The sequence below is a fragment of the Camelina sativa genome, chromosome 9 (assembly GCF_030686135.1).
Source record: "Camelina sativa cultivar CO46 ecotype springtype chromosome 9, ASM3068613v1".
NCBI classification, from domain to species: Eukaryota; Viridiplantae; Streptophyta; class Magnoliopsida; order Brassicales; family Brassicaceae; genus Camelina; species Camelina sativa.
This window is the reverse complement of record NC_141888.1, coordinates 33,226,515-33,239,589: the sequence shown is the minus strand read 5'-3', so window position 1 is coordinate 33,239,589 and position 13,075 is coordinate 33,226,515. Positions and strand designations below refer to the sequence as shown.

General features: G+C 31.5%; 3 protein-coding genes and 1 pseudogene across 3 annotated transcripts; all 4 read left to right on the top strand.

The window, feature by feature from the left end:
- Nucleotides 1–3,404: 3,404 nt before the first annotated feature.
- Nucleotides 3,405–4,105, top strand: LOC104715772 (MATH domain and coiled-coil domain-containing protein At3g58280 pseudogene; annotated as a pseudogene).
- Nucleotides 4,106–8,327: 4,222 nt separating this feature from the next.
- Nucleotides 8,328–9,665, top strand: LOC104712522 (MATH domain and coiled-coil domain-containing protein At3g58340-like). Its single transcript, XM_010429438.2, has 4 exons — nt 8,328–8,440; nt 8,513–8,670; nt 8,866–9,137; nt 9,243–9,665. Exons 1-4 carry the CDS (start codon nt 8,328–8,330, stop codon nt 9,624–9,626), a joined length of 927 nt encoding a protein of 308 aa, XP_010427740.1. The 3' UTR covers nt 9,627–9,665.
- A 260-nt stretch (nt 9,666–9,925) lies between these two features.
- Nucleotides 9,926–11,285, top strand: LOC104715771 (putative cysteine-rich repeat secretory protein 61). Its single transcript, XM_010433149.3, has 2 exons — nt 9,926–10,427; nt 10,736–11,285. Exons 1-2 carry the CDS (start codon nt 10,089–10,091, stop codon nt 11,171–11,173), a joined length of 777 nt encoding a protein of 258 aa, XP_010431451.1. The 5' UTR covers nt 9,926–10,088; the 3' UTR covers nt 11,174–11,285.
- Nucleotides 11,286–11,732: 447 nt separating this feature from the next.
- On the top strand, nt 11,733–12,605 carry LOC104712521 (MATH domain and coiled-coil domain-containing protein At3g58280-like). The gene is made up of 2 exons (XM_087467766.1): nt 11,733–11,951; nt 12,039–12,605. The coding sequence occupies exons 1-2, from the start codon at nt 11,814–11,816 to the stop codon at nt 12,294–12,296; spliced, it is 396 nt and encodes a 131-aa protein (XP_087323892.1). The 5' UTR covers nt 11,733–11,813; the 3' UTR covers nt 12,297–12,605.
- The last annotated feature ends 470 nt before the right edge of the window (nt 12,606–13,075 follow it).

Here is a 13,075-nt window from a genome sequence, read left to right as displayed (position 1 = left end):
CAAAAAGACTTTAATTAATTAACTAACCATTCTAACCATCACTTTATAATACATTTTATATTTTCTATAATAATAACAGTTTAGCCTATATGACATGATGAACAGCTGGGAAAAGAAAAAGAAAAAAATAAATAATCACAAAAAAAAATCCTCTCTTCTCTCTCTTCTCTCACGAGGCGTCCAGCGAACAAACACAACCACTTTTTATTCTTGTTTTTTCCGGGCCGCCGGCGTTTGCTGGTGGTTCCTGTTCAGTTTTTTCATTATTTTTCTTCTTATTTACTGATAACTAGTATGGGATTACATCAGATTTGTCGATTAAATTTCTTCTTCAGGATGGCAGCGATGTTTGTGATCGTTTTCCCAACTGAGACAAACGGTTACCAATTTTTTTTCAAAACCGTTGCCAGATCCGAAATCAGAAGCACCTTTCCCAGAGATGGTTACATCGATTGATTTGATTATAGGTCTATGTGCTCTACGATGGCTAATTGCAGTTTGTTTTCTCTTTCTCATGGTGATGGTTATGTTGGTGACTGTACCAGCGAATTGGATTGATCAGATTCAGAGTCAATCAAGACTGAGTTTGTTTCCAACGACATCAACAATTAATCAAACGCAATCAACTTCGATTAGAGTCCTTTACTTTGGTGATCTGAAACGAAATCGTTTCTGGCTTATTTCTCCGATAGTGGAGCCGATTATTGCTTGGCGAGTAAATGTGAATTCTTTTACTGGATTTATTCAACTCAAGCCCATGATCTCCGTGAAGAGTTTGTCAACTCTCCATAATGACCAATATTTTCAATATTCTTGTGAAGAAGGAATAAAGCATAAGATTCAAAGACTATATTGGTGTTTTGGTCGGCGAATATGGGATCCCGGAAAGGCAAGTCTACATAGGAACAACAGTAAGGTGATGTGTGAAACTAATCGGCAGCAAAGTGTATGGCATCCCAGAAAACATGATCAAGATCCACTTCAAGCAACATATCAGTGTTTATGTTTAATCAAAGTGATGCAAAAAGCATCTGGGAGTTTCATCTATAAGGTGTTAGCCCTTAACGAGTATATGAAGAGGGGACTTTACAGATTTCATCTGTTGCCTGTAAGGCTTTCGTTTGTAAAGCAGGGTTACTTCCACTTCTTCATCGAAATTGTGTTCAATTTCCTTTATTTGCTTCAATGGTTGTATTTGGATGGATGTATAATGTATCATGTAACAATTTTATGATATAATAAAATTAATTTGCCGTTAAAAAAAAAAAAAAAAGACATGATGAACAGCTAAACACACTCTCTCATGTGCATCCCATCCTCTTCTCTTTTTTTTTCTTTCTTCTTTTATTTTTCTCATTTTCTTGTTTATCTCTTTTTATTCATTTATACTTTACAATAAAATCTAGAGCAATTTTCATAATTCTATTTACACAAATTATTTAGATTTCACAATCTTACTTTAAAATAAACCTTTTTTATATTTTTATTCCATTTTTTAATTGAACAACTTTAACTCAATATGTAACTAAAATAATATAATTATTTATTCTACTATCCTATATAGAATACAATAATATTCTATTAATTTAATTTCCTTGTAACCTAACTTTAGTATGCATTTAATTCGATAGTTTGGGTTCTCTATGTTGTATCCCTTAGGGTATAGTGTAATTTATTCAGAAATTGTTAAACTCTGCATGTTAAATTTCATATGTTGTATATATCTTAGGAAACGGCTTGTTTCGTATTTTTTTTATTTCGTTTTATACCATCCTTACCAGTACCATCAATATATTTTATGAAAAATATTTCGTTCTATACTATTTAGTTTTGTTCTATACTATTTCATTATAAACACTATTCATCACTTAAAGTTTTCAACTTCCGATTTTAAAAATTAAAGTTATGTCGAATGCAGAAAAAAAAATTTAAGATAAATTTCAAAGTTTTAATTATTTTTATTGAAAAACTATATCACATTAAAATGTAATGAGTTAAGAACTATTTTATCCAAATAAATAAAAGAATAAATAAATAAAAATTTGAGCTTGTATTCCAACACCTTTGTTAGCTGCGCGTGTTATTCACGTTACTCCTTTCTTGTCTTTTTACGTTAGCCAATAGTTATTTACTTATTTTTTTTCATTAGTATGCTATATTCTTAGTTTGTTTTGGTCATTTTGCAAATTCACCCTAAAAAAAAAAATTCTTCTTGATTTAAAGAAAATTCATAATTAATTTCTTCTTTGTTTTAAGAACATAATTTGTTCTTGCTAAAGTGTCCTCTTCAAACGTAGAAATAGGCCTGGCCATTTTATCTGGACCCAAATCCCGAACCCGATCGAAGTAGATGGTTTGGTTCGGTTTGGGTATTTTACAAAACCCGATTGGATTCAATACTTCTAAGGTTCAGATACCCGATCGGGGTCAGGTAATATCCGATCCCGAATGCCCACTCGAATTAATCCGAATTTAATGTAAAAATATGCATCTTAAGAGATTTGAACCCATGACCTTAAGCATTTAAGGGTGCATCTTTAACCATTTTGCCATCTTAGTTTCTCTATCTTAAAATGAAATGTTAAATATTTATATATATACAAATTTTCTAAAATTTATAAAAAAATAAATATTAGTTTTTTTTTTTGTTTTTTGTTCATGGTTTGATTGAGTTCGGATATACCCGAATTATCCGAATCCGAATGGATAATACCTGAACCCGACCCGAAAGTATAAAAAATCTAAACGGGTTCTACATGTCTAAACCTGAAAACCCGAATCCGATCGGGTTCGGGAACCGAATGCCCAGGGCTACGTAGAAAGATAAAGGACTAAAGGAGACTCATATGTCTTGGAAATATCCACAATGCTGTAAAATGTAAATCTCTAGATTATTGTAGAATCAATATTAACTCAAAACAAATTTCACAAAATGACTTGCATATCGAATGCGATGCGCCAATGTATAAATGCAGTAGCTATGAGGTTGTAGGAGATTTTTTTAGTGTTTTGTCTAGTTTCTGTCAATTTTACTCAATGCCTTGATTATAAAGTAATGTCGTGTATGAACATATTTTTTTGTTTTTCTTGGGAAAGCTGTTGTTTTGGTCAATGATATAGCCATAAAGTGTAAATAAGAAACCTAGTTTGTCATATGAAGAGTCGCTACCAAACAACCATCTCAATTCAGATTTCAGATGATGTATGCAGTTTAATATTTATCGCTGTTTACCAATATTACTTTATTGATAGTAATTATGGCAAAGAGTAAGTTACGATGAGTCAGGTTCGTCATTTATTTTACCAAGAAATCAGAATTTTCATTTATACTATATGTGATCATCTGGCTTCTTCTCTGCTTCATCGTAAACAAAAGTTTGAAAGCTAAGGAATTCTCATAAAACATGTCGACAAAAGAAAATAGTTATGTGCCTACTAGTGATAGCAAAGATGATGAATTGACTCCGTATGAAGATGAAGATGAAGATGAAGAAACTGTTGACGTCAATGGGTTTCAGATTCTTGTTTCACAAGTAAGCACAAGAATTTATAATTATCTGTTCTCGAACAGAACATGAAAAATTAAATGTGATAGTCTTTTTTCTTCATACTCTCTAGTCTCTAGTCTCTACTATTATTATTGAAGAGAATTCGATTTGACCTTTTCAATTTGCCATTTACTGGTTCAAAGGAAAAACAGGTGAAGGAAATGTTTGAAAAACGTCAAGAACTCACTTCAAATTTCAATTTCAAGAATCAGCAGATCAAGAATGTTTTTATGGAAGTCCTCCTTTACCTAATCGAGACACTGAGCAAGTCGACAACAGAACTTTCCATGGAAGTCCTAAACGAAGCAGAGAGTACGCTATTTGATCTTATTAGAGCAGGCTTGAATGTGGGTTGGTTGCGTCAGAAGTGGGAGGAAGCTTACTTGAAGAAGGAGAAACAGAGAGTTAGTGGGGCTCGGATCAGAGAACTCGAGGAACAGGTCAAGAAGCGTAAGCTGACTTTGTCCGATTTGGAATCGGATCTTAAGAAAGAGAAAGCTGCGGCTTTAGCTGCTAAATCTCGAACTGGATTGATCGATGTCGTTCGAAGGTCCTAGTTTAATATTAGCTTTCCTTGTTTCAGCAATTTCCTTTTCGTTGGAGACTTTCTTTGCATTGTTTTATTTTGAATATGCGTACTTTATTTGAATTATCTAAGCATTTTAATTTATATATACATTTTTGAAGTATATTTTGGGTTATACTATTTTATTTGTACTTATTTAAATTGTTATTTTGCAATGTTGATCCCTAAACAATTGCACAAGAAAACAATAAGTAAAATATGGGAAATCAAATCGATTACATTAACAATTTGATTATGATTTCCTTAAAAAATTGAAAAAAATCAATTAAACTTCTAAAGATTTATATTGGTTTATTGTTTCTTATAATATCTCTACTTTATTGCTATTGTTATTGCTATTTTCCAAATAAAAGTCCTTTAAAATCGGAAACTATTTCTAATATTTCATGCTATCACAACAACATTAATAATACTTCCTAAATCATTCGTAGGAATAACTATATTAATACGACATAATTTTTTTGTAAACTTCCCTTAACTATGTGTATCATTCATATAATGATTTGAGCGATTTCTTCATCTTCCAAATTTGTATCTGAGATTTTTTACTTGATCTCCAAAATATTCTCAAACCAACTCCTCTATAAATAACAATCTATAACTGAGTGTCTAACTCATCAGAGAAATACGAAATATGTTTTAAGTTTTAAATAGAGTAGTGGTGAAATCTGAGACGAGAGTCAGTGAGGGGTCTGTCTTACAATATTTGTGATCCTTAACCTTAAGGTTTATGGAGTCAGACTCCTTGATACCTCCAAGGCTGCTTCTCTAATCTCTCTCCTCTTTTTGTACTTTACCGATAATTTTTGTTTAAAAATTATTGCTGACCCTTTGTATAATACATGTTTGTCCACAATTATTGCATTTGTGGCTGTAGGTAACATTGAGATAATATTGAAGACAGTGAACAAGAAATATTTTGTGATACTTCTTATTGTATGCTATTGTCGTTATTGACTTAATACTCTAATCAATTTTTTAAAAAACGTTTCTTAGAAAATAATATATATTTTATTGTCTAATAAGATTAAACAAAAATACTTCTTATTGTATGGTATTGTTGTTATTGACTTAATATTGTTGTATGATATTAACACTTTTGAATTACATTTGGTGTTTTACCCTTAAAGTTATACTTATTTACAAAGTTAATCCTAAAAAATTGCACAAAAAAACAACATCTCAAAGATTCCTAAAATATATGTACTAATTTGGTTTATAATTTCTTAAAACAATTTATATATTTAGAAATTTATTACACTTAATAACATATGCCAAAAATATCTTCACAATATTTTTTTCTTTAAAAAAAATCTAATATTGAATAATAACTATATTTTTTATATGAACAATTAAAATCTTTAATGGTTATTAATATGCTGACAAAAAATGTAAAAATAATTTGTTACGGGTTAAATTTAATAAGTTGGAGTATTTATAATATAATTTAATTTGCGGTATACTGCATAATAACTTTTACGGATATAATTATTTCACGGGTTAAATCTAAAAAGTTCTAAAAATTTAAATTTTTATAACCATAAGAAATTCGATACGGTAAAAATGTAACATTATTATAAATAAAACTAAATAATTGTCTTCTCGTGTCTGCGGTATACAGCTGGTCAAATTTTAGAATTAACAATCAAAATACAATTATACAATCTTAAACACTAACCAAAAAAAACTAACAAACAAACATATTTTTAAAAAATTTAGTTTTTTATTATAAAATATTGTTTCGTGGTGTACCACCGATTTAGTTTTAATTATTCTAACTTTTTTTTTTTGGAAAGGCGTAGTCCTACCCCTATCTTAGATTTTTATTCGGGTTTATTTTTTTCTAAAAATTCATAATTTAATTAATCCTACATATATATATACTATTAAATGGGGAGTACACTTAGGGATAAAAAAAAAACAAAAAACATGACATATATCCATGTTGCCAAACAGACCAACTTGCCTACATAATTAAACTAAAAAAAATTAAACTTTCCTAAACCAGTGGTAACAATTATAAAAGAAATAAATGATTAATTCTTTCATAAGTAAACTTCCCTAAAAAAAATGGTAACAATTACTAAAGAAATAAATGATTAACTCTTCCAATATTTTAGGAAACTATATTAACTATAAAAGATACATTCCTATATTTTATGAAATTATATTAATTACAAATAATAAATTTAAATATTTGACATACCGTCACTCTAAAAAAATTACAGCCAATAAGATTACAAAATGAAAAATTTAAATATTATAATAAAACAAAATTATTTCTATTAACAATTCCTTGAATTTATATAGTTATTAGAATTTTATAAAATAATAAGAGAGTTTTGCAATTAATAAAACTTATCATTTAACAAGATTTCCATAACAATTGTATCTAATTAATTTTTAATAGTAATATGAAAATAACTTAACTTTAATTTAAACAGATGATTTATTTTAAGAAATCTTGAAATAAATCAGTAATTAGTTTACCAAATATCTAAAATTAAGGGATTATTTCTAAAACTAACTTTATATTTATACTCTCATCGGTTTAATAGGACTTGCAAAATCTAGACAATTAATTCATTATCCAAATCTAATCATCCATATAGATTCAAACATATTGTATATGCATTAACTGAAAAATAAATAAGCTTTTAAAAGATTTTTTTTTTATAGATTTTTGTTATTTTAAACGTAAAAGTAAAAACATTTTAGCGAACACTTTCCAGACTATAAATAGAGTAATCGATTTAACATTCACATATCATATACACCACTCTAACACTATTGTTCTATCTCTTTGTTTCTGCAAAACAAAAAAAAATGTATATGTCTCTGTATTTAAGTTTGCATATATGCATATACCTTACTAACATCTACTATATTCTTTTTTTAGTTCACCAATACTATGTTTTATGTCCTGTTTATCATTTATTATTCTTATGAATTGTTAAATTTATAATTTTCAATCGTATACATAAGCATATACAAATCAAGACTTTTTTCGATAGCATACATTTTTTACCTAGAGATTGTATATAAGGGAGGATTGTGGTATGAACGGATGTTCATCCAATTGACATAGCATCTACAAAACAAGAAAATTACATATCTATTGAGAATATATGTTTTTGATCGAAAATACAAATTGGTCCCATATTGAGAATGTTTTCTTTTATGCAACGGAAATTTGAGAACGGGTGTAGGACATGATGGAACATGATAAAACGGAAAGAGAATTACGTCCACCCCTAAATATTTGTATTTGTCTCAAACGAGTTTTCATCGTTGTTAGCGGTTATATATTTGATTTGATAGTTCACTAATTTAATAGAATCTAACCAATCATTTATCTGATTTAGTTTGTTATCAGTCCAACCATTATGTTGTTCCAAATTTTAAAATATTGGTGAACTCATTATTATTTTAAATTTTCAAACATTAATAAATTAAACCAAAAAAATCAAACTAAAATCTCAATTAGTATGAGTTTGATTATGATTACTAAAATAAATTAGTTTATAAACATAACCCCGCACGTATGTGCGGGTCCGAACCTAGTATATATATATAATGCGGTACAAAAAGGTAAAAGCTAAAAATATATTCTTTTTGCACCATAGTCAGTAGCCCTAGCGACTCGCTAACAAACTTTCAAGTGGTAAATCCTTTATTCTTAATTCTCTCGACTTTGTTCGATTCCATGGTGGTCTTTTAGACGTATGTTGGTTTTCGTTGATCGAGATTGTTATTACTTTGTTAATAGATTGTTTCGATTAACCTATTTCGGGGTTGTGTGTCTGCGCCGCCATTCAGGTTCTAGGTTTTTTTTTTTTTCTTCACTTCGTCTTCTTGTAGTTGACCGCGAAGAAATCCATACACGAATTTCGAGAAGTCATGTCTTCGTTCAACATTGAAACATAATCTTCAACTAAGCATTGAACTAATCTTTAATCTGTTAAAAAACTGTGTTTGAATAAATATCAAAATTGCTTGCAGTGGTATCATAGTTTTTTATTTTATATAGGTCTTATTTTGTATCGAGAGTGTGTTTCATTGGGGTTTATTGTTTTTATGTATTACTACGGGTTTGTTCAAAAACCAAAAAAAAATGTATTACTATATAGGGTTTTCTTATTTCTCCATGTTCAGGTAAGTTTGATTGCAAGGAACCTTTTTATCAAAATTCAATGGCGGCGAAGGGAGATTATAAGAAGTTTTGTTGGGAGATAAATAATTTCTCCTCTTTGAAAACTGATGAGAGGTGTTACTCTGTTCCTGTCGTGATCGGTGACTTGAAATGGTAAGAAAAATAAAACCCAAATTTTTTTATAGATGGTGATTTAAATTCTTCTTACTTTTGGTTTTCTTGCAGGTGTCTTTTTGCCTTAGTTAGGGGATGTAGAGCAGACTACTTGTCTATTAATCTAGAAGTTGCTCATTGTCAACCATTGCCTTCTGGATGGAGAAGATACGTCAAATTTAGCATAACTGTAGTAAATCAGCGTTCGAAACAACTCTCTGTCCAAAAAGGTAAATGATGATCCTTCTTACTAGACATTAACAATCTTAGATTTTCCTTCATCAGTCTACTTTTAGTAAGTATTAGGGCTGAGAGATTGTTAATGTGTGGAAGAGTTGTTTAGATATTACTCTAATGGTGCATATAGTACATGCAGTGCAGTATTTTTTGGTTGATTAACTAATGAGGGATGTAATATGTTACAGAAACGCAGCGTTGGTTTGAGCAGGATGCTACTGGATGGAGTTTTGCAGAAATGCTTCCGCTTACCAAACTTAATGCCAAAGATAGTGGCTTTTTGGTAGATGGACGAGTCATGATTGCTGCTGAGGTAGAAGTTCTTGAAGTTATTGGCACATTAGATGAATCAGAGGAATCTGTACTGTCTAATGATTTAGTCAACAAGACTCAAGACGTAGTGACTCAAGAAGTGAAGCAAAGCATTGATGTTAATGGGTTTCAAGTTCTTCCTTCGCAGGTAATAAACTAATGGTGATCGAGATCAGGTCTTAATTGTCTGTTTAGAGATTTCCAAAGAATGCTCTCTCTTTACATGCTGCGTACGTCTACTTTAATTTCGCAGGTAGAATCTGTGAGACGTATATTTGAAAAACACCCAGACATTGCAGTAGGATTCCAAGTAAAGAACCAACATCTGAGGAAAACATTCATGAATTTCCTGGTTAACGTAATCGAGACGCTGTGCCAATCTCTTGAGGAGCTCTCCAATGAAGATCTTGTGGAAGTAGACATTGCACTGACATACTTGAAAGATGCGGGGTTTAAAGTGGATTGGTTGGAGAAGAAGCTGGACCAAGTTAAAGAAAAGAAGGAGAAAGAACAGTCTGGTTTGGTCATACTCCAAGGAATAGAGAAACAGCTTCATGACTTGATGCACAAGTGCGAGACGAAGAAGTCAGAGGTTTTGTCCATTGGAGCTCCTTTAAAGTTCGATGATGTTGTTTGATCACTTCTCTGTTCATGATTTTTATTTCCATAAACCGGTATCAACGCAAACCATAAAATCTGCCGGTTTGGTTCAACGAAAATAGCAGTTCTGGCTACAACCCTTCTTTTCCTCTCTCTAACCGGTGTGAAATTCTGGTTAAGAATCAAAACTTTATAAAAAAAAGTTTTAACTCAGTCAAACCTTTGAATTTAGTAGACTTTTTCATCGGCCCTTCACTCGCCGCATATACCAAGTCACAACTCCCTAACTCTTCTCTCATATCCGTTACAGAACCAAAAAAACAGCTCTTCTAAATCAACCGAATTTTGGTAAGGTAAAACACAAAGAGTCGTTTTGACATAATCATTTCATCTAAGTAACTACTAATGAAAGCCAAATCAGCTACAAACTCCCTCGAGTCTACCACGTTGTAATAAAGCATTCTCCTGCGTAAGAAAAGAAGATCAAGAATCAGAAACAATGTCTTCATCCTCCATATCAAAACGCATCTTTTTGGTCCTTAATCTGGTTGTGGTAGCCATACAAGTCTTTCTTATACGCAATGTTTCATCCATGAACCAGACCAACGCGTACTTAAACCACAAATGCTCTGAGACCGAAGGGAAATACAAGCCCAAGAGCCCGTACGAAGGAAACCTCAACTTTCTAATCAAAGACATGTATAAAGACACTTTTGTAAGAGGTTTTGTCTATGCATATCATGGCGACGATCCCAATACCGTCTACATCTTGCTCCAATGCCGTGGTGACTCTTACGGCTCCAAGTGTGGTTCCTGCCTCACCACAGCCACATCCGAGGTAACTTTATACACGTCAATTAATGTTTTTATTTTCCAAAAATAAGACAAAAATTTGCCCAAAATGCCACAATTTTTATGAAAGCTTTTAATTGTTTAGAAAATATTTAAGTGTTTTGCAAAAAAAAAAATAAAAAAAAAAGCCTAGTAATTTTTGAAATGTTTCAAAATATAATCACTAGTAGATATCTAATGATTTCCACAATAATCAGTTTGTTAAATGAACTAATTTTACCGGCATTTAACACATAAACAAAAAAAAAACTTATGTCATACGTAAATTAGTATATATCTTTATGTATGTGTCAGCTACGTAGAAGATGTCCAATGAACAAGGCCGGAATAGTTTGGTTTGACAAATGTCTTCTCAAGATTTCTCCCACCGCTTTCTTCGAGAAGATCGATGACAAGAACAAGTTCTATATGTACAGCACGAAGAAAGTAAGTGATCCGGTGTCGTTCAATGCTAAGACAAAGGCTCTACTGACTGAGTTGACAACGAAAGCTACTCGTAGATCAGACAAGTTATTGTTGTACGAGAAGGGGGAGATGAATCTCGGGAAGATGAAGCTGTACGGAATGGTGCAGTGTACGCGTGACTTATGGTTTACGGTTTGTAAGACGTGTTTAGATAAGATCATTGGGGAGCTTCCTAAATGCTGCAATGGTAAAGAAGGAGGGAGAGTTGTGAGTGGAAGTTGTAACTTTAGGTATGAGATTTACCCTTTTCTTGACACTGTTCGATGAGATCTCCAAATTTTGTTTGTTTGTCAACCCGAGAGCTCCATATTAAAAAGGTTCATTGTAACTGCTGGAACTTCAATAAATGAACATATAGGGCTGCAAACGAAAAAACAAACATACTAGGCAGCACATATACTTATTATTTAAATATATAATAATATTTAATTAAAATAATTAAAATATATTATTTTGAATAACGATGAGCCTTACTGCCAGTATTGATGGTCTTACGCAGCACATGTATTTGTAATCAAGTCCGAGAAATTTTAATATTTTATACTAGTAGAAAATAATCATTCTCAAAAATTGAATTCCATAAAATTATTAATGCTTTAAACATTAAGTTTCTTGTTGTAAGAGTAATGTCTGAGTGTGGCACACGGCCGGCCAAAAAAAAAAAGTGGCTCCATTGGATGGACAACATTAATATCCATTGGGTATTGAATTTTACCAGTTCATTAATATGTAATGTATGACAAGAGTATCAAGTCACAAATGCATGCACTTTCTTCATATAACTATCTTAACTTTGCAAATATAAATATCCTCTCCGGTCCCCATTCCTTGCTGCAACACTGAAGATCAATTAATCCTCAGCTATCTATTCCAGTTTTTGAAATTGAGATATTTTTCTTCGTAATCAATGGTGAGGAACACAGAGAGTAGTGAATCTAGCGATGAAGAACAGAGATACTCATCCTCATCTGAAGAATGGTCGGAGTCCTCAGAGGATGTTAATGAAGTTGTTGAAGTCAATGGGTTTCAGATTCTTGATTCGCAGGTAACAAATTAAGCATGAAACTTTACATATAAAACTCTAATTTCAAATCGAGTGTAAGAAAACGATTTGACCTTTCTTGTTTCACAGGTAAGCCAGGTGAAGGCAATCTTTGAAAAACATCCAGACATTGCATCAGATTTCAATATAAAGAACCAACAGCTCAAAAATGCGTACATGGGTGTTCTTCTCGACCTAATTATGACACTGTGCCAATCATCGCCTAAGGATCTCACAATGGACAACCTAGAGAAAGCTGATCGAACGGTTCTGGATCTGACAAAAGCTGGCTTGAAGTTGCACTGGTTGCGTGAGAAACTGGACGAAGCTTTCTTGAGGAAGGAGTAAAAACGGGCCATTGATGTTCGGATTAGAGAACTTGAGGAACAAGTCAAGAAGAGAAAGCTGAACTTGTCGGATTTAGAATCTGATTTGAAGAAACAGAAAGCTAAGGCTTTGGCTGCTGAAACCCCGTTTGATTTCAGCGATGTTGTTTGAAACTCCAGTCTGATATCAGTAATTGATGGTTCTAGGTAAAGCTCCTCTCTTTCTTGTTTTGTTTTAACCTTCCTTACCACTAATTGATGTTTCTAGGTAAAATTCCTCTGTTTCTTTAACTCTGTTTTTGTTTTAACTTTCCTCAATAAAGCACGTCTAATCAAGTATGAAATATATATATGTATACATCTTTTACATAACAAATCAGAAGTCAGAACAGAGTACTTGAGTCAATATTTTTTAAAAAAATAAAAAACCTTAATATGAAGAAACAGAGCAATTGGAAGTCAATACATGCTTTGACATAGCTATGTAAAAATAAGTGTATAGTTAATCTATACAAAAATCAAAGTATTCAAGATTTATATTCCGACTTATAGGCTTTATAATCCCTAAAAAATCTTATGTATGTTGAATTTAGTTTGTTGGAATGTCTCAACACTACAAGAAAAATCAACATTCATAGCACACAATAAATGCTATCATATGTGTTTAATAGCGTTTTCATAAATGCTATGTTCTCCGCAGCTATCTTAGGTATCACCTCTATTATAGCGTTTTTGACATGTTATTATATGTTGTTCTTTTATAACATTAATCAAATGCTATAATATAGTTATTTATAACAC